Source organism: Apodemus sylvaticus, chromosome 11 (assembly GCF_947179515.1).
Source record: "Apodemus sylvaticus chromosome 11, mApoSyl1.1, whole genome shotgun sequence".
In the NCBI taxonomy this organism is placed as follows: Eukaryota; Metazoa; Chordata; class Mammalia; order Rodentia; family Muridae; genus Apodemus; species Apodemus sylvaticus.
This window is the reverse complement of record NC_067482.1, coordinates 76,874,937-76,900,930: the sequence shown is the minus strand read 5'-3', so window position 1 is coordinate 76,900,930 and position 25,994 is coordinate 76,874,937. Positions and strand designations below refer to the sequence as shown.

At 37.8% G+C, this 25,994-nt stretch overlaps 2 protein-coding genes and 1 non-coding gene across 4 annotated transcripts in view; 1 reads left to right on the top strand and 2 right to left on the bottom strand.

Moving 5' to 3' along the window:
- Positions 1-23,169, bottom strand: part of Poln (DNA polymerase nu) — a 164,040-nt gene extending 140,871 nt beyond the window's left edge. The window contains exons 1-3 of the mRNA XM_052199313.1: positions 23,143-23,169; positions 22,578-22,630; positions 5,822-5,966 (exon numbers count right to left, since the gene is read on the bottom strand). Of these exons, the coding sequence (XP_052055273.1) occupies positions 5,822-5,960 (139 nt within the window). The 5' untranslated portion in view covers positions 5,961-5,966; positions 22,578-22,630; positions 23,143-23,169. The remainder of the gene's footprint in view (positions 1-5,821; positions 5,967-22,577; positions 22,631-23,142) is intronic.
- On the bottom strand, positions 7,612-23,228 carry Haus3 (HAUS augmin like complex subunit 3). 2 transcript variants are annotated; one of them, XM_052199314.1, is made up of 6 exons: positions 23,143-23,181; positions 22,578-22,630; positions 20,983-22,022; positions 19,610-20,049; positions 17,260-17,488; positions 7,612-8,001 (listed from the first exon to the last, which is right to left on the bottom strand). In XM_052199314.1, exons 3-6 carry the CDS (start codon positions 21,889-21,891, stop codon positions 7,768-7,770), a joined length of 1,812 nt encoding a protein of 603 aa, XP_052055274.1. In that variant the 5' UTR covers positions 21,892-22,022; positions 22,578-22,630; positions 23,143-23,181; the 3' UTR covers positions 7,612-7,767. The 2 variants fall into 2 exon arrangements, with proteins under 2 accessions (XP_052055274.1, XP_052055275.1); XM_052199315.1 differs by lacking the exon at positions 22,578-22,630 and having other exon boundaries at positions 23,143-23,228.
- Positions 16,154-16,259, top strand: LOC127696863 (U6 spliceosomal RNA). The gene has a single exon (XR_007980317.1). It is a non-coding gene; the product is annotated as a U6 spliceosomal RNA (small nuclear RNA).
- Positions 23,229-25,994: the final 2,766 nt, after the last annotated feature.

Below are 25,994 nucleotides of genomic sequence, written 5' to 3'. Positions count from 1 at the left end.
ATTACTGGCCTCTTGGACCTTACATTGGCAGACAGTCATTGTTGATATATTCATTCAATCAGCTCAGTTCCTCTAGAGAACCCTAATAAAATAAGCATGTATTCTGATTCTATAACCTGGCTATTGTGAATAGGTGTTCAGGTATCTGACTTTAATTTCATTGGATATATACCCAGAAGTGTAAAACTGGATCATGTGCACGTATTTGTTTATTTGGTTTTGGGAGACAGGGCTTTCTGTACAGCCCTGGCTGTCCTGAAGCTCACTCTGTAAACTAGACTGGCCTTGAACTCATCTCTGCTTACCTCTGGTCCCTGCCTCTGGTCCCTGAGTGCTAGAATCGAAGGCATTTGCCACCACTGCCAGCCATATTTTCTTTTAAAGGAGTTCCATACTAATTTCCATGGTAGGTGCATTAATTAATTCTTAAATTAATAAATTAATTTACATATCCATTAAACTGTGTTGTTTAAGGGTTCCTTTCTCCTGTATCCTGAACAGAAAAATTTTAAAAAGAAACAGGTTTTTTGTTTGTTTGTTTTGTTTTTTGGTTATTTTTCAAGACACGGTTTCTCTGTGTAGCCCTGGCTGTCCTGGAACTCACTCTGTAGACCAGGCTGGCCTCAAACTCAGAAATCCACCTGCCTCTGCCTCCCAGAGTGCTGGGATTACAGGCATGCGCCACCACTGTCCAGCTAAAAGGAAACTCTTAAAACTTTCTTTTAAAGATTATTTTATGAGTGTTTTACTTGCATGTACCTGTGTGTACCACATGCATGCCTGGTGCCCAAGCAAGTAGTAAGCTTCCATATGGGTGCTGTGAATCCTTTGCAACAAGTACGCTTAACCACTGAGTCAACTATCCAGTCCCAAATTTGTCTTATTGATGACATTCTAACTGGGGTAAGACTTTGCAACAAGTACGCTTAACCACTGAGTCAACTATCCAGTCCCAAATTTGTCTTATTGATGACATTCTAACTGGGGTAAGACAGCATCTCAATACAGTTTTGATTTGAATTTTCCTGACAGTTAAAAAACATCCATTTTTTCTGTATTTATTGGCTGCTTGTATTTCTTTTCAGAACTCTGTTCAATTTATCTGTTCATTATTCACTGGCTGATTTTTTCTTTTTAATTTCTTGAGTTTTAAAACTGTTTAGATGCAAATGCTGTTAGATGAATAGCTCACTAGGTTTTTCTCCCATTTTGCAGGCTGCCTCTTCACTACTTCCCTAAAATGTCCAAACTCCATTCTGTGTTATCCCATTCATCACTTCTTTTTTATTTATTTATTTGTTTGTTTTTTTGTTTTTCGAGACAGGGTTCCTCTGTGTAGCCCTGGCTGTCCTGGAACTCACTCTGTAGACCAGGTTGGCCTCGAACTCAGAAATCTGCCTGCCTCTGCCTCCCAAGTGCTGGGATTACAGGTGCGTGCCACCACCCACCACCGCCCGGCTCCATTCATCACTTCTTGATTTCTTTGGCTAGTGCCCTATTTAGAAAGTCCTTGTGTATATCTTTTAAGTTTTTTTCCTGTTTTCTTCTTTCAGGTATTAGTTTTAGTTTTCCCAGCACCAATTGAAGTGTTATTTCTCCAACATATTTTGGCATCCTTGTTGAAAATCAGGTGTTTGGAGCTTCATGGGTTTATTTCAGGGTCCTTAATTCTATGCTATCGTTCGTCTCTATCTGGTTTTGTGTCAGTACTGCTTTATGGTATAATTTGAGATCAAGTGCTGTGATGCCTATAGTGCTTTTTGCTCAGGATTGCTTTGACAACTTGAGGAGGTCTTCTGTGTCTTTTTTTTTTTTTTTTTTTTTTTTGAGACAGGGTTTCTCTGTATAGCCCTGGCTGTCCTGGAACTCACTCTGTAGACCAGGCTGGCCTCGAACTCAGAAATCCACCTGCCTCTGCCTCCCAGAGTGCTGGGATTACAGGTGTGCGCCACCACCGCCCGGCTTCTTCTGTGTCTTTTAGGAATCTAGTTCAAATTTTAGGAGCTTAGATGTCATTAATGTCATTGCACTTTTGATTGAGATTGCATGGATTCTATGGGTTGCTTTGGGCAATAGTTGTTTTCCTCAGGCCAGTGGATGAACATATTTGTCTCCATCTTCTCATGTCTTTGATTTCCCTTGGTGCTACTCTTCACTGGAAAAGTTTCTCACTTTGTCTATCCTTTCTTCTTTCCTTCTTTCTTGAAAGAGAATATATCTATGTAGTTCTGGCTGTCCAGGGACTTGCTACATAGTCCAGGCTGGCCTCAAACATCTTGCTTCTGCCTTTCAAATGCTGGAATTTAAGGCATGTACCACCACATTCAGCATGATTTTTTTTATCCCAACAAGTTCTTTACTGTTGTATACAAAAGCAACTGATGTTGATTTGTATCTTGCTACTTTGATGAAGATGTTTATTTGAAGAGTTTTGGGGTGGTATATTGGACATTTTCCTTTCCCATGCATTTTCTTTATTTCTCTCTTGCCTTGTGCTCTGGCTTAAGAATTCAAGAACTATATTGGAGAAGATTGGAAAATAGACATTATTTTTCTTTTTAAAACTGTTATGTTTATTTTATGGGGGTTTGTGTTTGCCATAGGATGCCAGTGGTCAGAGCACAATTCTCAATGTTAGTTCTGTCCTTATACCATATGGGTGCCAGGGACTGAACTCAACTCGTCAGGCTCAGTATTAAGCACCTTTACCTGCTGCTTTATCTCACTAATTAGACATTGTTTTCTTATTCCTAATTTTAGAGAGAATGCTTTCAACTTTTTTCCACTTTAGATTTTCTTTTATTTTTTAAAATTATTTTCCCATTTTCATGTGTGTAGTGTGTAAGTATGTATATCCATGTTTAGACACACATGTGAGTAGGTACATGAACACATGGATGCTTATGCAAGTAAAGATTCAAAGTTGATCTAAGAAATCTCCCATTACCCTTCTACCTTAACAGGACCTCTAAATCGAACTGAGAGTTGACGGATAAGGCTAGTCTCACTACTGACACACATGTACACACACACACACACACACACACACACACACACACAGCATTTACACGAATTCTGGGAATCTGAATTCTAGTCCTCACACTTGTGTAATAGTTTAACCATGGAGTCATCTTCACAATCCTTAACTTTAAAAATTCACTTATGTTTGTGTGTGAATATGCCACACCATGCACATAGTCAGGAAACAACTTTCAGGAGGAATTCTCATAGTCCACCAGGTACATTCTGGTGACTGAACTCAGGTGGTCAAACTTGGAGGGAAGTGTTGTTACCTGATGCTAACTGTCTTACTATGTTAAGGTATGGTCCTTCTAGACCTAATTGCTTCAGGACAAGTATGAAAGGGTAATGAACTTTGTCAAATATATATATCTACTGAGATGATCATTTGATTTCTGTCCATGATTCTATTTATGTGTTATATTAATTTACTAATTTGCTTGTTTTGGGCCACTATTACATCCTTGGAATAAAGCTAACTTGATCATGTTGTACAATGTTTTCAATGTGGTATTAAAATTCAGTTCACAAGTATTTTATTGAGAAAATCTGCATTCATGTTCATAAAAGAAAACCAGAACTAAAACACTGTGAACTGTGAAGGTCAAAAAGGAAATGATGGGTACAGGGAAGACAGAAAAGTGTCACATTTTCAGAGTCATAGTTAAAATCTGATTGGAACAACAGAAATGTAAGTTGAAGTTATTACTCTGCACTGGTATGAAATTCATATATTGATGCAGATTTAAGGTTTTCATTGCTGTGAATTTCTTATATTGATACATATGAAATTAATAGTTATTCTTTGATAGGTATTATACATATGCAACTCATCTAAGAATACAAGGCTTAACCCAGTCCTTCTAATAACTGCCATTACAAACTTGTTTAAAATTATTAAGTAACACAAGTTAAGGGCCAGATAGTAAACTCATGGCTATATTATATTCTGATTTAATTATAATATGCTATCTTTAATTTACTCAAATTGAAATGACTAAGAATAGTTCAGGTTTAACAGTTCAGATAAACTTTGCATAGATAAATCTTCAAAAGTGTCGTAAGTCCACAGAATGTCATTTAAGGCTGTTTCAGTATTAAAAATCATTTGACTAGAGACATGTCAGTACCCACTTCTTGGTTCAGTGAAGAAAGTGGGCATCAATGGAGTTGCTCCAGTTATGGTGAGATAGCCACTGGCCAAGAATTGTCTCAGTTCATCTATGGACAAAAATACTCTCCAGGAAAAGGACACACTATGCAGAATAGTTGACAGATAACTCTGCCAAGGCAGGATAAGCAGGCCTTAATAATTCTGCTCTGCAAAGGTCTGTCAGATGATCCTGGGCCAGAAGGCTGAAGACTGATGTTCCAACGTTTTGAGGAATAAGAGACTGTCCAGAGAGTCTGTGGACTCTGTAAATTGGTTAAGTTTCAAAAGCTATGTTTTATGCTTCCTATATTTTCAGATATATTTAAGTCATTCTTGGATTTCTGACAGAGTTGAAGACTAGTTATAGTCTAAAAGTCAACACAAGTTGTTTAGCACTGAAAGAAATTATAGATTTGAGATGATGAATTTCAGATGGTAATACAAACTAAAACCAGAACATAATTCAGGTATAGAATTGTAGCTTCTATGATACTGTTATTTAGACTAGGACTGAAGAGAAATTATCCTGAGTTCCAACTGGTAATCCAACTTACAAGCAAGTTGATCATCTTCAAGCGTGCCTTGGAAGGGGCACTTATTATCTGAGTTCACACTTTGCTGACAGGGACCTGATGCAATAAACTGAGCCATGCATAGACCTGTGTACCTCAGAAAAGTCTGGATCCCTACTAAGTAATCTCTGACATAGGTCTTTGAAGCAATATAAAATGCCTTTCATTATAAAAGTTGTAATAAGTCAGGTAGTGGTGACCTTTGAACAAAATATTTTGAGGAAAAATTAAGATTCTAGCAATGTAAGCAGTAATTTTCACTTAGGCTGGCTAGCCAGTGAACTCCCTGTATCTACTTGTCTCTTCCTTAGATACTGAGATTACAGACACATGTAGCTGGCTTTTCCATCTGAGTACAAGGAATTCAAACTGAGCTGCTTAAGTCTGATGCCTCTTTTTCACTGAGTCATCTCTCCAGCCCCAAGTACTATTGTCTCTTAACTGAGAAAATGTGTTTACTTGTTGGCATTTGTGCTAATACTTGGTAATCAATGATTTCATCTCAATATCCTTAGTATCACTTATAACTTATTTTGTATGAAAAGAAATAAGAAATTACTGGCTTTGCTGGTTTAAAAAAAAAAAAAAGCCACTTGTTACAAACCTTTCAGCTATACCTGGACCTGAGATTATACCACACATCATAAATCCATATAGACAAACCCATTCTTCTCTGATACCCAGAGTTAAACGGTTTATGGAAGTACAATGTCAGAAACACTTCTCTTATGACCATATACAACAGCATCTACTATGTACAAATAATCTGACAGTTAAGAGGCATTATAAAAGATCTCACTCATCTCCTTTGAATATACTAGAATATCTGAAACAAGGAAGAGTATGTTGTATTAAAACAATGGGATTAAAGGACTTCGAATTCAGTAAGAAATTTGGTCACAATGAATGGGAAGTCAGGGACGGAACATACTGGAAACTTCCTTTGTAGGTAACAAAAATCCCTACAAAATAAAAAGTTCTATGGAGTAATTTTATAATATTCATTTCACTTGTCTTAGTCTTTAAAATAATTAACATTCAAAACAATAAAATGAAGGCTTGTAAAATTACTTACTCTTTGTACTTTCTCCCTCATTCCTAGAATCCATTAAATCACCTGAACGCATAGCAGACATAATCTTCTGAGCAACAGTGGAGAGGGGTGTCTCACAGAGATCAAAACCTATACATGCCTCATAATTTTCCATTTTCATAAAGTCCTAAATATAAGATAAGTACCCATATATTAATTTTAAGACTTTAAAAGGATTTATGTATATTATTTTTTAAAAGATATTAAAAACTTCAAGAAACAGGTTCCAATTATGTAACACAAATAGGATGGAAAAATGAGAAGTGAGACATGTTGATGCAAGCTGAACTGGGAAGCTGAGATAGGAGGAAAACAGTTCAAGCCTGCCTAGGCAGAGCAAATTCAAGGACAGCCTAGGCAACTTAACAAGACCCAGTCTTAAATATTTTTAAAGTAAAAAATAAAAAATTCTGGGGATAGAGCTCACTTGTAGAGTGCATTTGCTTGGTATGCATAAGCCCTATGTTTAATTCGACTCGTTGGGTGGTAGAGGCATAGAGGCAGAGGCAAGTGAATCTCTGATTCAAGACCAGCCTGGTATACAAAGCTAGTTCCAGGACTACACAAAGAAACCTGTCTTGGAGGGGGAAAAATACCCCTTACTTTATAATTAACCAATTATGAAGTAAAAAGTTCTTAAATACTCCTCAGTTCTGAAAACTGCCTATTATTAATTTTCAAGCAAATGACTCTGACTATAAACATGGAAATTAAAACTGACTTGGGTCATCAAAGCTGACAAGCTGCCATCTTGGCACTGATACACCCTACGGGTCCCCGATTTGGAAAAGGTTTGGGTGAAAAGTATAGAACAAGCATCTGGTTCACACATCTAAATTAACTGTTGCCAACTTAAAACGATTTTGCTACCACCCACCAGGAAAGCAGTTAATATATTTTCCCACATTATTTCTTCCTGAAAATGACCATAACACTTTGAGATATGTCATTTTTAAGACTGGCACTCTATATAACAAAGGTAAAAAATATTCTTAGAGGCACTTACTACAGCTGATCTCTTATGGTACTTAGTATTTAACACAAATATATCATGAAATGAGCTATTTGATAACTGACAGGCAGTCTATATTAATGTGGTGATGCATGCTAATAATCCCAGCATAGTTACTACAGGACCGTGAATTCAGAGAGGCAAAGGCAAGCAGATCTCTTAAATTCAAGCTGTCTGGCTAACCAGTGCTACAACAGCACAGCACCTCCACTCTCCATAGGGATTAACAGCCAAACTGATGCAAACTAATTATCTCTATCTTAAATGTGTGGGACTAAAGTGTTTCAGATATTTTAATTTTTGTGCAAATACAATTGGATATCTTAGGGCTAGAACCCAAGCTGAAATGTAAAATTCATTTATATTTCAGACAAACTGATTCAGCGTATCTAATTTGTGACTCTGACCTGTTATGTAAGATTAAATGTAGAATTTTTCACTCATGGAATGATACCAGTTACTTACAAAGTTTCAGATTTGGAACCCAAGATTATTAGGGAAGTTCAACTTTAACACTAAATCTATTAAAATAAAAAGTTCCATTTATCTTAAATCTATAAACTTAGCAGCATTGAGGCTGACAAAATGGGCTAGTCACTGCCCCAAGACTAATGCCCTGATTTTCATTTCCGAGGTCTCATGGTAAAAGGCTAATACCAACTCCTCCAAGTTATTCTCTTATCTCACATAGCCATTATGTTACATGCTAACATACAAGACCACAACAGACACACACATCCCTCCCTGCATGCAAATAATGTAGAAAAAATGTAGTTGTTTATTAGATATAGTCTAGTACTATATAGACACAGCAGGCATAGTAAAGATTCTGTTTTTAGAAGTCTTCAGTCTTAGACGGACAGTAGTGACACATTACTTAAAAAAAAAAAAAAAAAAAAAAAACGGAAAAAAGTCTTCAGTCTTTAAGACCCGAAGCCTTAATCTTTAACTGATTTTCTAAATCTTCTACAACATCTTTTAGATAGTCTTCATTTTTAAAAAAATATACATATAATTCTCTTTCCACTTGCTTCAATTTATTAGTTGCCAAAACTCTTCTTTTCGTCTTCACATCAGCGAGAGTATCAGTAAGGAGATGATTTAGTTTATTCAACTGAGATTCTACTTGATGAAAATGCTCCATTAACCCCTAAAATGAGAAGAGAAAAGCTTTTATTTCAAGAACTTATTCCAAACATCAACTAGAAATTTAAAATATAATTTAAAAGGAAATTCTGTGATTTAATAACTCCTCATAATAAAAACCCCTATCACACACTCTTAATCTCAATGCTTGGAGACAGAGGCAGAATTATCTCTGAGTTACAGGCTAGCCAGGTCTACATAGTTCCAAACCAGCCAGGACTACACAGTGAGATCCTGTCTTTAAAAAATAAATGAAAGAAAAACAAAAATCTGCAATTAAAGATCACTGAGCTGAGCCGGATGGTGGTGGCGCACGCCTTTAATCCCAGCACTTAGGAGACAGAGGCAGGCGGATTTCTGGGTTCGAGGCCAGACTGGTCTACAAAGTGAGTTCAGGACAGCCAGGGCTACACAGAGAAAGCCTGTCTCCAAAAACAAAAAACAAAAAAACAAAACAAAACAAAGAAAGATCACTGGGATGAAGAGATGGCTCAGTGGATAAAGGTGCTTGCTATCAAGCTTAATGACCTATTGTATTGATCCCCCAAACCTACATGCTTGAAAGAAACAATAGACTTCCAATTGTTCTCTAATCTTGAGATATGTGTACACCACTCCACACACAAAAATAAATGCAATGAAAAGTTTTGGGCATGTGCTCATGTCTGTAATCCCAGTAGTAGGAAAGCTGAGACAGGACTGAGACTGGAATACATAGTGAGTTTCACACTAACCTGTACTGCAGCATGAGACACTATGTCAAGCAAACAAATAAGAAAGCAAATAAGTTTCTACCAGATTTATAGTCTATACAAAATTAACTACAATAACATCTAATAGGTAATTCTGACTGACTCAATGCAAACTCTCACTTCCTAAAGTTTACCTTGATCTGTTCCGTGTCTTCATATAATCAACAAATATAACTGAATGCCTTCCTTGTATTAAACACTGTTTTATAACTATTAAACATTGTTTTTGACACAAAAACAATGAACAAAAACTTTCTCATGAAGGTTGTATCAATGAAACTTCATTGTAGCTTAATCTGTGCCTGAGACATAAAAATGCTGGAAAAACCTTGAAATGAAGTCTAATAAAAAACAATTGCTTCAGTATGGACCCACTAATGCTTTGTTATGGGGGTGGGAGGGGCTGAGGAAGCTCTCTCCAAGAGAATATACAGGCAGTTAACAGGTGAGAGGAAGACTTTTTGGGGTAGTAGAGTTGCCAATAAGTTAACTGCCCAATAGGCCTCTCATTTAAATCCTGTTTTTGCAATTAAACTCACTGGTTCTCCAAACTAGACTCAGGGGAAATCCTTTATTCATTTCTGTCATTGGTAAGCCTCAGCTGGGTGAGTAAACTGTTTTATTCACATCACCTGAAGAATTAGATCAGTGGGGTGGATTTTGGAACATCGGCCAGACCACCAACCATTGATTTATGTCTGCCTCCACATTGGCTAAAGGATACATGGAGCCACAATCATCCCAGGGTCTCTAGAAATGGTAATGTAGGTTATTTGACTATATTATATAATCACATTGACAATAAAGATCCACAGTGGCATGCTGCTTTTAACCATTAAAAAACAAACAAACAAAAAAACCCTGCCTCCCAAAAATCTCCTGTTCTCTTTTTTCCTATCCTGTAAAATGAAAATACACAGAATGCTTGATGAAAACCATACTAACATATGTAATTCTTCTGCTTAAGAACTCAGACTTGTTAAAGCTTTAATGTTTAAAAATTTTCTTCACTTTTGGCATTTAAAGGATTTTAACGTCTCTAGAGTTGTCTCATCAAGCATTCTACTCTTCAAAACTGTAGCCAGTTACCAGCAGAGGGTCTCCTAAAGTTTGTAGCTATAACTACCTTCAACATTACAGAGCTTCTGGGCATGGCCCAAAGCAACTGGGTGTTTGTTATAAAAATACAATTCCTGGGCCTCAATCCAGGTTAAATTATTCAATCTCTGCAACAGAGCTAGGAATCAACATTTCCATACTCTGCTCCCTGGTAATTCCAATGTACAAATTAGACCTGCCACATATGCCTATTTCAGATTATTACTTCAAAAATACATTTTAAAAAATGGTAATTTTGACATTGTCTGTTTTTAATGTTCTTTAAGAAAATTTTGGTAAACAAATATTTGATATACTGATTACCTCACTTTTAATTTTAATTATATCCTAATGATCTTAAAGTGCTAATATTCCTATAGCAGGTACTAAAATGTTCAGCTTCACTAATAAAGCTGACTTGACTTTTTAAATTTCCTTTTTGGGGAGGGGGAAGGCAGGACTCTGGAACTCAGTATGTAGGCAAGGCTGGCCTTGAACTTACGCAGATCTGGCTGCTTCTGCCTCCCAAGTGCTGAGATTAAAGGTGTTCACCAATATGTACAACCTGAGTTGATTTTTTATACCCTAATGAGGTAGTAAAACATCAATGATGCCAAATAATAAGATTATAATAAAAACTATTCTTGGGGATCTACATTTTTTTTCATATCTCCACAAATCTGAAATGAAGATGCATCTTATAATAGAGACTATCATGAGATGGTTGCTGATGGTCAAGAACTTTTAAAACAATTTTATACTTTTTAGATGAGCATGGTGACTCAGAACTGTAATCCTACCACTTAGAGGCAAAGGCAAGAAGACAAGGTCTATATTGCAATTTCCAGAGCAGCAAGGGTAATATGGTGAGACTGTTTAAAAAAAAAAAAAGGTTTTCCCCCAACAGTGTAGAAAATGAAGTCAACTGTGAACAACAAAATAATTTAGAACAATTCAGTATTCTATTCATTTTAATTAGCTTATTTTTTTCCTTTTAAAATATGCTGAAGAGTATCACGGGAAGGAGATGCTCTGGGAGATTTACTAAACATATGGCTCATGCTCCAAAAACAAGAACTGATAAATGGGACCTCATGAAATTGAAAACCTTCTGTAAGGTAAAAGACACAGTGAATAGGACAAATCGGCAGCCTACAGATTGGGGGAAAAAGTCTTCATTAACCCCACATCTAATAGAGGGCTAATATCCCAAATATATAAAGAACACAAGAAGCTAACCTCCAAAAAAACTAAACAACCCAATCAAAAAATGGGGTATAGAGCTAAACAGAGAATTCACAACAGAGGAATCTCAAATGGCTGAGAAGCACTTAAATGTTCAAAGTCCTTAGTCATCAAGGAAATGAAAATCAAATTGATCCTGAGATTCCACCTAACACCAATCAGAATGGCAAGATAAAAAATTCAAGTGACAGCACATGTTGGCAAGGATGTAAAGAGGAACCCTCCTCCATTGTTGGTGAGATTGCAAACTGGTACAACCACTCTGGAAATTAATCTGGAGGTTCCTCAGAAAACTGGAAATAGATCTACATGAAGACCTAGCTATACCACACTTGGGCATGCCCCAAAATATGCCCCACTATATCACAGGGGCATATGCTCCACTGTTGCTTCATAGTGGACTTATCTGTGATAGCCAGAAGTTGGAAACAACCCAGATGTCTCACAATGAAGAATGGATACAGAAAATGTGGTTCATTTACACTATTCAGCTATTAAGTATGAGGAAATCATGAGTTTTGCAAGCAAATGGATGGAACTAGAAAATATCATCCTGAGTGAGTTAACTCAGAACCAAAAGAACATGCATGGTATGTACTCACTAATAAGTACAGAATACCTAGGATACAACCACAGAACTCAAGAAGGTTAACAAGCAGAAGGGCCCAAGTGGGGGAGTGCTTCACTTCAGTCCCACTTGGGAGGGAGAAAAAAAAAAATCACAGGAGACATAGGGAGGGAGGGAGGGAGGGAGGGAGGGAGGGAGGGAGAGAGGGAGGGAGGGAAGGAGGGAGGGAAGGAGGGAAGGAGGGAGGGAGGGAGGGAGGGAAGGAGGGAGGGAGGGAGGAAAGGAGGGAAGGAGGGAGGGAGAGACCTGGGAGAAGGGGAAGGGAAACATGATTGGGTATGGGGGTGGGGTGGGGACAGGAGAGAAGCCCTGAGGGCCAGTAGAATGAATAGAAATATGCAACTCTGGGGGTAGGGGACAACAATCCTCTAGAAAATACCAGAGAACTGGGAGGTGAGACTCCAATACCTGACATTATTACTGATGCTATGGTGTACTTACAGATAGGAGCCTAGCATGGTGGTCCTTTGAGAAGCCCATAAAAGAGCTGACTGAGATAGATGCAGACATTTACACCCAATCATTGGACTGAAGTCGGGGACCCCTTTGGTAGAATTAGGAAAAAGCTAGAAGAAACTGAGGAGGAGAGCAATCACATAGGGAGACCAACAGTTTCAACTAACCTGGACCCCTGAGATCTCTCAGACACTGAGTCACCAATCAGGCAGCAGACACAAGTGTGTCCAAGGCCCCCAACACATGTATGGTAGAGAACTGTTTGGTGTGACCTCAGTGGGAGATGCGCCTAACACTTGAGAGGCTTGAGGCCCAAGGGAATGGGGAGTCCTGGGAGGAGGACATCATCCTTGGGGAGGAGGAATGGGATTAGGAACTGTGGGAAGGGGGACCAGGAGGAGAGCCAACTCATGATTTAAGTTGCCTTTTTTCCACTTTAAGTTGCTTCTGTTAGGCAATTGGTTTACCAAAAAAAGTATGTATATGAGTTACTATGACCACAGAAAACTAGAAATTATTTTAACATCTGTCAAGAGAACAGGTAATTATGAAATTTTATATAATGGAACAGTAATTATATAAAAGAGAAAACTGATATATGTGTCTACATAGGTGAGTTTCAAAAACAATATTAAAAAACATGTATATGCCAGGTATGGTGACACACACCTTTAACCCCAGCACAGGGGAAGCAGACAGACCTCTTTGAGCTTGAGGCTAGACTGATCTACACAGTGAGTGCCAGTTGAGCAAGAAATACACAATGAGACACTGTCTCAAAAAAATAGATAAAAGGAAATGAAATGAGAACAAGTAAATGCTAGTCACTGGGAAACATATTTGTAATCCAGCATTTTCTATAAGCAAAAGAAGGATTGCAAGTTTAGGACCAACTTGAGCTACAAAGTGAATTTAAGACTACCCTGAGCACAAGACCTGTTTAAAAAAAAAAAAAAAAGTCCTTCCCTACCTCGTAAAAAGCCCTAGGTTTTATTAACAGCCTCAGTGACTAAATACTAAGTTGAGGTGTAAAGGGTTGTAGTGGGTTGAGCTAATGTTGTGTTTAAATAGGAATGGAAAAAAAGGCTTTGGACTCCTTCCAAAGAAATATGGATCAGACATGACAGAGGAAGACCTGCTGCTAAAGATCTTGGCTGCAGACAGGAAGGAAAAAAAAAAAATCAAGAAGACCAAACAAAACAGGTAACATGATTTGCTGATGTACATGGGAGCAGCCCTGAAACTGGTTGAGACATGAAAATGTCTCTAACCAAAACTTCAGCCTATAAATCTTGTTGGTTACAGAAGCCTCAAAATTCATCGTGTTATCCTTTCATATGGCATGAATGAAGATTTATTGCAATTTGGTTATTGATCAAAAAAAAAAAGACAGTTGTCTTTCACCTGCTCAAACAAGAAATAAAAATTCATCCTTAACTGATCTATGCACCTTGCACAATACACACAAATTTCTTTATAAAACTAAGTATTGGTTACAAAGTTCATATATTACAAAATAAAACACTAAAAGGACAGTTCTGACAAGATTCACCCTTAGGAATACTGAAATTACCTGCTGTTCTAGCTCCCTGCCTGATCCTGCCTCAATTTACGCTGTTTCCAAAGACTCACTTCTTACACAGTTTCAGAAAGGGCTGCTAATCCCTATCTCAGTTCATCCAGCCTTTCAGATGGTTCCAGTCAAGACTTCAGTTAAGATGAACTTTCTCAATACACAAAGATTGGACAACAAATGCTACAGCTAACTTTCTTGAGACTAACCATTTTTTCTAATTTTCTTACCACTCCCCCCCAAAAGGAATCCTTCACCCCAATTCAACAGGAAGCAATCATAAGAAAATCATCACCCAAATCCCTTAATTTGGGGTGTCTGGTTTTGGTTATTTTATAAAATATACTGTCATTTTTAAGGGATAATTTACAAATAAATTATAGTTCTGGACAGGGAAGAAACAAAAGAGAATTTAGACTCACATTCCTATCTTTCCTTTCCTCTTCTCTATCCTTCTTAAGTAAAGGGAAGGGGATAGATAAGAAAAAAGAAGCAATATAGTAATAGTATAACAAATTAGTTAAATGGGGATGGATTATTAAATTTACTCTTAAACACATTTTATAGCCATAATCTTAAACTGATAGAAATCTTTATATTTTGATGCAGAATTGAAGTTATATTTTCTTATATTGGTACAGAATTTATATACTGATACAAGTTAAGGTTTCCATTGGTATAAATTTTTATATATTGATACAAAATTTTAATTTTGTTATTCTTAGACAGGCATTGTGCATATGCAACTCATTTACGAATACAATTCTTAGACCCAGTCCTTTTAATAGCTGCTATTACAAACTGTTTAAAATAACTAAGCAATGCAAGTTAATAGAGCGTCAAAGTCATGGTCATATTAGATTCTAATTAAGTTAATTACTATAAAATGTTTTCAAGGTTATTCATATAGTAAATAGCTAAAATTAATCAATATTTAAAAATTTAGTTATGCTATGGTCTTCAAAAGCGTCAGAGATCCACAGAATATTACATTTAATGTTATTTCATTATTAAAAGATCTTCTGACTACGAGACATGTATGTTCCTGACAGTATCCCCATTCCACTTCAAAGAAGGTGATGAATACCAGTATCTCCATGTGGAATTGCTTCAACTGTGGCAAGAAATGCCCTAATTTTTTCTGTAGGCAGAATGCTGTCTGTCTATAAGGTCTGTCAGATGTTCTGGGCCAAAAGGTAAAAATAGATGCTCCAACGTTGTAAGAAATGTTGGGAACTGTTCAAGCGGTCAGCCGTCTCTTTCATTTCTATAGTTTTGGAAGCTGTGTCTTTGTGTTTCCTGCATACTTGGGTAATATTTAATCCCTTCTGAAACCTCTGACAGGGTTGAAAACTAGATAGTTATAGTCTCACAATTATATTTATGTTGTTTAACACTAAAGATGGTCTAGATCTGAAAAGATAGTTTTAAGATAGTAATACAAGTTAAAACAGAAGATAATTGCTAGGCAGTGGTGGTGCACGCCTTTAATCCCAGTACTGGAGAGGCAAAGGCAGGTGGATTCCTGAGTTCGAGGCCAGCCTGGTCTACAGAGTGGCTACACAGAGAAACCCTGTCTTGAAAAAACAAAAAACAAACAAAAACCCAGAAGATGATTTAGGTACACAATCGTAACTCATTGAGATAGGATAGATGGTTAAATACCTCACCTAAGTTACAAAATACAGACTGGACTTTTAATTGCAATTCATACTTAATAATTTTCATAACTGTTTCAAAATAGTTCCTGGCATGTATTGTTTGTTATTATAGAGAAAGAGCCTTTTTAATTGGACAAAAAGGGGGAAATGTAGTGGGTTGGCATAATGCTGCTTACATTCTAATGCTAATCTGAGCCACCAAAACTGGTTGTCCCAGAGACAAGAGAGACCACAAGACAGAGTGACCCTGCCCCCAGGTTATTCTGGTTGGTAAATAAAGATGCCAATAGCTAATAGCTGGGCAGAGGTGGAGTTTAGTTTTCCCGATCTTGGGGTTGGAAAAAAACACAATGAAAAGGAGAGGAGTAGGAAAAGGAGGACGAAAAAAAAAAAAAAGAGGAAGAGGAGGAAGGAGCTGTCATAAGTTAAGCCATAAGAACTTGACCCTGAGGCCTAGCTGATTAGAGTTAAGAGCAGCCTAGTGAAGCAGAGTAAGTAGTAAGTAATAACTCAGGGTTATGAATAGAAAAGTAGACTCTTAACAGCACAGAGTGTAGGCAGCTGCCCAGCTCTTGTGCTGTTTAAGGCCTATTGTAAATATAAAGGCTGTCAGTGTGTCTTTTATCCAGGAACTTAAATACCAAAGGCAGGGTAGAAGCCTCAGGCCAGAGTTTAAATAAATAACTATAAAACAGAGCGAGAACAAACAAGTTAATGAAATATCTAATTGAATGTATATAAAGTTTGAAAACAGAGAAGTTAATATATAATCTAATTTACTTATATACAGAGATTAGCATGGCCCTGAACAAAGATGACATGCAAATTCATGAGGTGTTTCATATTTTTAGTTTGCTTCTTCCTCTGGTGCTACATTTTCTACTGGCAATTACTTTTCAAAACTGCATCCAAGATTTGTTATAATATGATTTAAATCCTGTCCTGTTCAGAAATAATTTATTCAACAAAAGAATAGATAAAAACCATAAACTAAGAATCTGAAAAGATGCCTTTGAACTTATTTGACCTGAGCCCTAAATAAGCATTGCTCAGGTTCTAGTTCATTACATGACGACTGTTTCTTTTCCTCCTTCTATCTATTATTCATATTTGACAAAATCTTTCTCCAAAAACTTTCTTATATGTATTCAATCTGCCTTATTATATCACATATATGCTGTTATAATATTCTACAATGTGAAAAAAGGAAAAAAGTATGTACCATACATATAGAGATTTTAAATACAGAAAGGCAATCCTCTATTTGCTAAAATAACAAGTTTTCTTTCTTAACATAGTATCAACATTATATCTCCTTTTATAGTGGCTGAAAATTTTATAAATTTTCAAATTCTGTATATAAAATTCAAAATTATGTGAAAAAAATATATAAATTAGGAGTTAAAAAATTGTAAGAATTTTTTATAGTTGCATAAGCCTATAATCCTAGTACCTGGGAAATTTTGAGTTGGAGACCAGCATAGGCTACATAGCAAGACTATGTTTCTCAAATTCAAGTATTATATTAATTTAATGGAATGGGCTAATCTTTTCTTCATTAATACTTTTTATAAGAAACATTTTTAAAATTAATTTTCTAATTTGAATAAGTATGTTTGTTTGCATGTATGTATGTGTACCACGTGTACCTGGTACCCATAATAGCAGAGGACATCAGAAACAGAGTCATAGGTGGTTTTGAGCCACCATGCGCCATGTGGGTGCTAGGAACGCAACATGAGTCCTCTCTCTAAGAGCAGCAAGTGCTCTTAACTACTGAGCCAGCTCACCAGCCCCTTACAATAAACAGAACTTTTAAAGCATTTTAAATTTCTAGGTAAACACTCACCTGATCACAAAGCAGTAGCTGATTCCCTCCATGATACAAAGCATCACAAAGCATGTCCACGTCATTATTCAGTTTGGACAAAAAAGAAAAATGCTCTTGAGTAGATACTGCCAACTGATCTTGTATTAGAGAAACATCTTGTTTCAATTTCTCAGCCACTTCCTCCAGGTGTTCATGGGTTATAAACAACTCCTTTTTCTTATTGTCTCCTTCTAAAAGTTGATAAAGCCTGAAATACAAAAATATTAAAGAGAATTAAATTTAATTAAAATTAAAAAGAAAAATGTTCAAATTAGTAGTTTTCAAAATTAGAATCCACCAAATCAGGTCACAGGTAATGACAGCAAATTAACAACTGAAAAGTAGTAATTTATGTGTTTCTAATATTGAGCAATTGAAACCATCTCAGATATAATATTATTTCAGAAGAGAAATATCTAAATTTGAGTATGTATAAAAACCCTGTCATCCTGGCACTCAGGAAGCTAAGGTAGATGGATTAGAAGGTCAAGGCTACATAGCAAATTCAAAGCCAGTAAGACACTATCTCAAAAAATAATCCTTCAAAAGAAAATCTGAATTTCCAGTTTCTCCATCTTCCATATTTTAGATATAAACATCATCTTGATTCTTACCTGTCATTAGTTTACTTCAAAGTGAGCTTCAACGATATGTCCCGAGAAAACACTTCTTTTACAGAATACATCTATGATATTGCAGCAGTAACAATGATGTAGAAAAAGAAATCAATCTTTAATGCTTATTTCACAAAAATGTGATGGGATTAAAAGAGAAAAACTAAAAATGTAAGACCTATATAAATGGTCATTAACAACAAACTGCCTATTTTAATTTGTTTAGTATTTGGCTGGTAAAAATCTTGTTAATTAACAAAACCACTTTAACATTGCACTTAATGGCAGAAAAATCTATCAGCCTATAAGACAAAAGATAAATCTAAAGCAGCATATTATGCCTACCTTATAAAAAGACATGCTTTTACTCATAATATACATACATGATCACATAGCTCTCTCTCGCTCTCTCTCTCTCTCTCTCTCTCTCTCTCTCTCTCTCTCTCTCTCTCTCTCCAGGTACACAGATCATTTCCCCCCCAAGACAGGGTTTCTCTGTGTATCCCTGACTGTCCTCAAACCTGCTACGTAAACCAGGCTGGACTGGAACTCAGAAATTCATCTGCCTCTGCCTCCCAAGTTCTGGGATTAAAAGCTAAAGTATGTTATCCTGATCCTACCAAAAAATGAAGAGTAGCATACAAAATTGTGTGTGTGTATGTGTGTGTGTGTGTCCACATGCACACAGGGACCCCAAAGGTTAGTGTTGGGGGTATTCCTCAACCACTCTCTGCCTCACTTAAGTTTCTCATGAACCTGTAGTTCACCCATTCTGAGACTGGCTAAGCAGCAAACACTGGGGATCCTCCCTCCTCTACCTCTTCAGTGTAGCGATGACAGGAGTGTGCCACTGCGCCTGGCTTTTTTATAGTTTCTGGAGGGTCAAATTGAGGTTTTCAAACTTGTACACAAGCACTGCAGTGACTAAGCTATCTCCCCAGCCCTCCCCAGTCTTCATGCCAATTCTTTCTTTCTTTAAAATACAAAGTCTCATTGTGCAGCTTAGGCTGTCCTAGAATTCTTGTTATGTATCCCAAGCTGACCTCAAATTCAAGATTCTTCTGCCCCAGCTTCCAAAAAGGTTGGAATTAAATATGTAATCCTATCACCACACAGGACTTAAAACACAAGTGTTTGTCGAACATTACTGCATAGCCCATAAAGGCCTCAAACTTAGTATAGTTCTTCCCCAGCCTTCTCAGTGCTGGGATTACAGATATGAGCCACACACATTGGGCAGAGTACAGACTTTTGAACTCTAATACTTTTATCCTTCAATTCCAGTATCCTGTTATCATCAATTGCTCAGATATCCAGGAAGGGCCAGCTTTCATTTTAGAGATCGATTTCATCAGATAGGGAACTAAAGTCTTCCTGCCCTACGAACCCCTTCCTGATACAATCAGTATCATGCCCAGCAATACCTATGATATGGAGCTGTATCCAAATTGCCTGTCCCAAATCTAGGTGTCTAAGTGGGAGTAAAATATTTTATCACTTTACTCCCCTAACTCATTGACTGCAGCTTAAAGTGGCTACATTCAGACCTAACATAAACAGAAAGGGGAAAAAAAAATAAAAGATAAAAGAAAAGCAGAAATGCCAAATCTAAATACAAGTAATTTTTAAACCTTTAAAATTTCTGTTCCAACTCTCTAGTTTCACAAAAATAAAATTAAAAAAAAAAAAAAAACGCTAAGGAAGCAATGTCATACCTATGAGTAGAATGATCTTTGGTGTCGATGGGAGTCCTTGAGGTTAATTGCTCAGATGCTGGTAGGTCTGTTAACATTGCCAAGTGCTGGCAGAGCACAGTGTTTCTTTGACTGAGTTGCAGAATCAAACTCTCCAGTTGCCGATACATATCCCAGTGATTTCTCAACTCAATCTCATATGATAACTGGACAAGCTCAAACGATGCCTTCTGCTTTATCAACTCATTTAACACTAACTCTTGTCTTGCTGTGTAATAATCTTGTTTAGCAATTTGCAGATCAAAATCGCCCTTTACAACTGGCATGTTCAATAGCTGCGCATTCTTTTTTACCACAGCAGGCAGAATTCTGTCTTTTATATGAGTGATTTGTTCTTCAAGTTTTAGAATCTCACTGTTCAAGCTAGAAATTTTTGCATCCAAATTTTCTTTACCAATAACCTACACAAAGAAAGCAGTAACATTTTTAACTGTAGGTTTAAACATATTTTAAAATTATTTTCATTTTTTTGTTTTAGGTGGTCAGATAATATATGCAATGAATAAAAACTAACTTATTAGTATAAGCCAAAACTAGTTTTAAAAGAAAATATGGACTAAGTCAAGAGAAAAGTCAGCATGAACTACTGAATTTCAGTGCATTTACACTATATATGTATACAATAAAGGCTAACGAACTAGAAGATCTCATCATTATCTTAATCATAACTTTAAAAAGTATAGTACTCATAACAAATGAAGATTTTAGTTTTCTTAAAATTATGTAGTAGGTATTTTCTTAGTCCATGGACTGATTATAGTACACAAATTTACCAGACTTATTATTTCAAATTTTTTCTGATGTAGTAACTAATTTAATACAGGTACTGATTCAGAAACCTCTATATTTTTATTCAACTATCTAGTGGTTATATTATCAAGAAAGCAAGCTTCTAAAGAGTGCAGATGAACAACAGCAATATATCTACATATTCTCAACAAGTAAAGAGAAATTCATTCCATTGGATCCTGGACTTCATTAATACCATCTTCTTGTCAGAGGAAACAAGGCAGAAGCAAGTAGTTTCCTTAGTGTATACCATAAAACAAGAAACCCCAGTTTAATCTGTATTTGAAATGACACAATTTTCAAATTCATAATGTAAATTAAGGTTATTTTTGTCCAAAATTATCTTAGTAATATGACTGAGGATAAAATTCCTAAATTCTAGCAATATGATTAATAATCTATTTGTATGAAATACATACTACAAATAAGTATTATATAACTGTATATAAAATTAAAATTAGATTCCCCCTTTCTAAAGTAGTAGCAATATTAAACTGTATTTCTAACAATTACAATATGAATTCAGTCTTATTTCTTATGTTTACCTCATTGATTAGTCTATGAAGATTCTCTTCTGCCCATTTTATACTTGACTTCATGCTCAAATTACTTGTTTTCAAGTATATGATCTGTCGTTGGGCACAGATGTATGCCATCTGCAGTCTAGCCATCTCCAGTTGTTGCTCCCCAAGGATTTCTTCATTATCACAAATTGATGGTGTTTGTATATCTAAAAGTTGAAAATTTTCTTCATTTGAACTTTCTACTACTTCATGTATGCCCTGAAGGAATTGCTTTTTTGTATATAAGGTTAAGGCTGCTGTGCTCTGCTCTTCTTGGCTTATATAATTTCTCAAGGAAAACTGAGATAAAAACACCATTGGATTTGTCCTTTCACTTAAATCAGAATTTCTAAAGAATATCATCAAATCATTAATTCCCTCAGTAAGACCCTGAAGTTCACTACTAAGCTTAGTATTCACAGCATTTAGGAGCCCTTGCTTCTGTCTCAGCTTCATGGTGGCTTCCTCTTGTTTAGCATTTAATGCCAGAGACTTGTAGCTAGTTTCAGAAGCCATTATCTGGTATTTATTGCGTCGCTGAATTTTTAAGTTATTTAATTTCTGCAGAGTGTGAACCTCATCCTCTAATTTCTGTATCTCTTTTTCATCCACTTTACAGGTCTTCAAATCAAAAGTTTTACAGGTCCTAAGAACTTCATCCAATGCTGCTCCTTCAAGGATGGGCTTGCCTGATCGTTGAAGATCTCTGAAAGCTTCCAATTCTTTTCCAGACAATACATTCTGTTCATTCACGTTCCCACAAAACCATTTCAAAAATGACTCATCTTCAGCATCCTCAAACAGCCAGTCAAAATCTTCTCCATTAAGAATATCAGCTTTGGGATAACCAATTTTTTTCAACGTTTCCACAAAGTCATTTCCACAACTCATGGTTTAACTACTCCTGTTTTTTATATTTGATCTGAATCTATGGTTTTTTAAAACTAATTTCAAACAGAAAAAAAAGATGTTTACACGCAGTCCATAGAAGAAGAAAAAAAAATACCATCTATAATGTTTTCCTAGTGGGGGAAGAACACAAGTATTAGACCACAAACAAGGCAAATGCATTTTAAATATACAAATAATTTTATCAGATGACATCAGGAGACTACTTAAGTGAAAGGCAGATGCAGGTGCAATGTCTGACAAAAACAAAGCAAAACAGAAGCAATCAGGGTGTTGCTTAGGACACTATAATAGTAATGAAGAATCTAATTAATGAAGATATAACAATTAAAAACCTGATTTTTTTTCCAATGATGAAATTACTTAAAATAAACTACATTTTGTAAAATAGTTGTTTTCCCCTGTCATTTCTAGTTAGGAAAAGAAATATGCCTACCTTTCTTTTTTTTTTTTTTTTTTTTTTTTTTTTTTAGATTTGTTTTTTTCGATACAGGGTTTCTCTGTATAGCCCTGGCTGTCCTGGAACTCACTCTGTAGACCAGGCTGGCCTCGAACTCAGAAATCCGCCTGCCTCTGCCTCTGCCTCCCAGAGTGCTGGGATTACAGGCGTGCGCCACCACCGCCCGGATATGCCTACCTTTCTAAGGAAGAATCAACTAAATATTTACCTCAAATCAGCGTTCATCAGGTTCAAAGGATTCGATCTATAGATATAGCCAGCCTAACGCAGAGAAAACCAGGACAAGTTAACAAGTTTCAAAGTACCCATCAGTCATCAAGTAAAAAGTTGTATTTCGACCAGAGTCCAATGAACCACGACTTGAACCAAACGAAGGTGAGTGGCAACGACAGGTCTTAAAATCACATATATTTTACACTCTGGTAGTAAACGCTCTGGATTGGTTTTGGTTTCAGTTATCACACTTAGTTCTAATAAAACATACCCACATAGCTGTATTTACGAGATGTACCGACAGCTGTAATTACGAGATGGGTAGTAGATAAGGGTATATTTTAGGTTTAACGTTTGCCCAGTATGATTGAGGCCTTGGGTTTTATCCGCAGCATCCGGAAAAATAAAGCTACCAACGCCAGCCGGAAGGCCGGCCGAGCACCTCCGCGCGCACCCCCGGCACGAAGCCTCAGCCTTCCCGCACACCCCGCGCCCCGGCCCAGGAGCAGGGCTGTAGGAGGTTAGCGGCGCCCAGACAGCCCCGAACACCAGCCCCTTACCTCAGGAAACTCCGCCACCGCTCTCCGCAGACCTCCAACCGAGCGCGCGTCGCAGTGCCTCACGGGAGTGCCGAAAAGCGCATGCGCACAGGACACCAACGGTAAAGTGCGCAGGCGGCAAGGTACCCCGGAGAAGGCGGAGGAGGAACCGCTGACCAGCCACCGTGAAGGATCCAGGGCAAAGTGATTGGTCCTCCTGCCAGATGCACCGCCCCTTAACCCGCCTCTAGCCCATTCCTTCGGCTCAAGAGGATTGGTTCTCTCACTAGAGGCTCTGCCCTCGCTCCGCCCCGCTCCGCCCCACCCCGCCCCCGCTCCGGAGTTGGTGTCTGGGTCTCTTCCAGCTGCTGGCTGCTGTGGCCATTCCGGCCTGTCTAGTTGAGTTAGGCCTCCGGTCCTAAGTATGGCTTGTAGTGTTTGACGCCACTAGGGGACCAGAAGCTTGAGGCCGAACAGACCCCTCCTTCCACCAACAGCTCTTACCACCACCACCACCACCACTGGTAGGGTGACCCAGCGTGGTGCTAATAACAAGGTCAGTAGCTGGGTCCCTATCAGGTCTCTTGCAGGTGTAAAATACATGAGTCTTGGAATGCATTTAACTCAGCAGTACAGACATTCTGAGGATGCTAGGAGACCCGCCCTCTAAGGCTAAAGCTGATGCAAGCCTATGGTCCCAGAAAACTGATCTTTGGAGTTAGAGTTGGCATTGGTAACAACTTGTCTGTATGGGTCATAATCTGTTCATTTTTTTTTTCTGTCAGACAGCATTAGCAACTTACCAGTCTCTTGTAAGATGACATAATAATTCGCAAGGTGTGGACTTTGATCATTAAGAAATAGTATTCTCCTCCAGTCACAAATAGGGTGATGTATCAGACAAGGTTCTAACCCAGTTACTACTAGTAGAATTCCTTCTGGATCTTTCCCCGGGCTTATTTGTTTCATGAGACAAGGATTTGCTTCACTGCCCAGGCTGGGCTCGAACTCAAGACCCTCCTACTTTAGCATCTCCAAGTGCTGGGGTCACAGGTATGAATCACCATGCCCAGCTATTAATGTTTTTAAAGAGAGAAAAACTAATGTTCTAGGCAGACCATTTAAATTCGAGTTGAAGACATTTGCTATTAATTCTTATTTAACTTTTATCCTCCTTTTGAAAGTCAATAAAACCTGAAAGTAAATAAAAACAAACAGTTCTCAGAATGGTGCCTAATGGGGTTAGGAAGTCAGGGGATTGGCCCAGGAGGACCCCCTCAGATGCCAAACTGGAGGTAGGGGCTCAGCAGGGACCTGGCATTGAGTGGGTTTTGGCCAAAGGAAGTGCAGGCAGTACTTTTGGGAAATTTTGCTGAGGAGGCAAAGACTGAGAGAAAAAGTGCCAAATGACACAAGATGAGGGGGTGGGAATGCAGGGCTGAGAGGATTTTCCGTGTTGTTTTGTTTTAAAGTAGGAGGAACTTGAGGATATTTATAGACTGTGCAGAAGAGCTCAGAGGAGACAGAATTAAAGATGCCAGAACGACAAAGGGCTACTTTGCAGGACGAGGTTCCCCCCAGGCGCAACCTGGAACCCATGATACCTTCCAGAAAACCCACTGTTCTTGGTGGCTCCTGGCCCCCAGCTCTCCATCTTGAATTGCTGGCCACAGTTCTTGTTTGAAAGGTGTTTGTGAGGCCATAAGAAGCCATGAAAATGTAAAGATTAGAGCAGGATCAACCCCCTGAGTACTAACAGCAAACACAATGGGGTTAATTATACAGAACTGGAAAGTTTTCTTGGGATTGGATTAGAAACTTAAGAAGGCAAGTATGTTAAACTTATTTCCAAGACAAGAGCTTGCTTTCTTCTACTCAAAATCAGTTGTGGTTTTAGTGGGGTCAAAAGGTAAAGGGAACTGAGGAGCTAATCGTTCCTAAGCAAGCCTGTGAGAACGTAATGGACGAAACAAACCTAAATGCAGGACCATGGATACCATGCATCTTTTCTGTTGGCCTTACTTTCCTGTCATCAATATTAAAAATTATTTTATGCTTTATACAGTATCTTTTCAGACAGTTTTAAAACTCTGTATACAACTGTGATGTTGAAGGTTGGATGCAGTTTAATGGAAGTGAAGAGCTCTATTCTCCAAACAGCGTGGAGGAGGGAATGACAGCCTCAGACATGTTAGCTTGATTCTGCAAAAGAAATTTAAGTCACAAAAGGTCTGAGAAGGCTGGCCCTGGACAATTCAGGAATGGGTAAAGGGGGAGCCCCAGGAGCTGGCAGAACCCTGGGGCCATCAGCCAGTGAGTTGTGGTCTAGCAGCTTCCTCCTATTGGTCTTGTTCTTCCAGAAGAAAGTTGACTTTTTGTAAGACTATGAAGACCTTGGGGGAGGGGAAACTTGCTTTTCATTGTATTTACACTCATGTCATGAAGGTAAAAACTCAGTACGAAACTCAGAAGCATTTGTGTCTACACCACAGTGGTGTGGAGAGATGGGACCTTTAGAGATAGAAGCTGACAACCAGCGGCCTGGCAGTGCTGAGGGGTCGAAGAGTCCAGGACGTCAGGTTGCCTGAGAGGCTTGGTCAGTTGAGGAGGAACTGGGATGAAAGCCCATACTTCCCTGCAGTACCCTTCCCAGGCCAGTGGCATAACTCTGGAACAATTCAGACCTCCTGAGCCCTAACTTTCTGGCTAAAGACTGGGAAAAGAAGAAGACATAAAATGTCCCACTAGCAATTAGTCCAGATTAGGCCAGCTTCTAATTTATATAGCCATCATCTCAGCAAAAGTGGACAAAGTGACAAAAGAAAAAAAGGGACAGAGGACTCAGGGACCACTTGTAGAGAAGGCTGGGCTTC

What these genes read in the sequence shown, in the direction of transcription:
- Haus3 (XM_052199315.1), bottom strand. Translation starts at nt 21,891, where the DNA reads ATGAGTTGTGGAAATGACTTTGTGGAAACGTTGAAAAAAATTGGTTAT. An exon ending in TTCATAGACTAATCAATGAG is followed by an intron (nt 20,050 to 20,982) that starts GTAAACATAAGA and finishes TTCTTTGTGTAG; the next exon opens with GTTATTGGTAAAGAAAATTT. An exon ending in AAAGATCATTCTACTCATAG is followed by an intron (nt 17,489 to 19,609) that starts GTATGACATTGC and finishes TTTGTATTTCAG; the next exon opens with GCTTTATCAACTTTTAGAAG.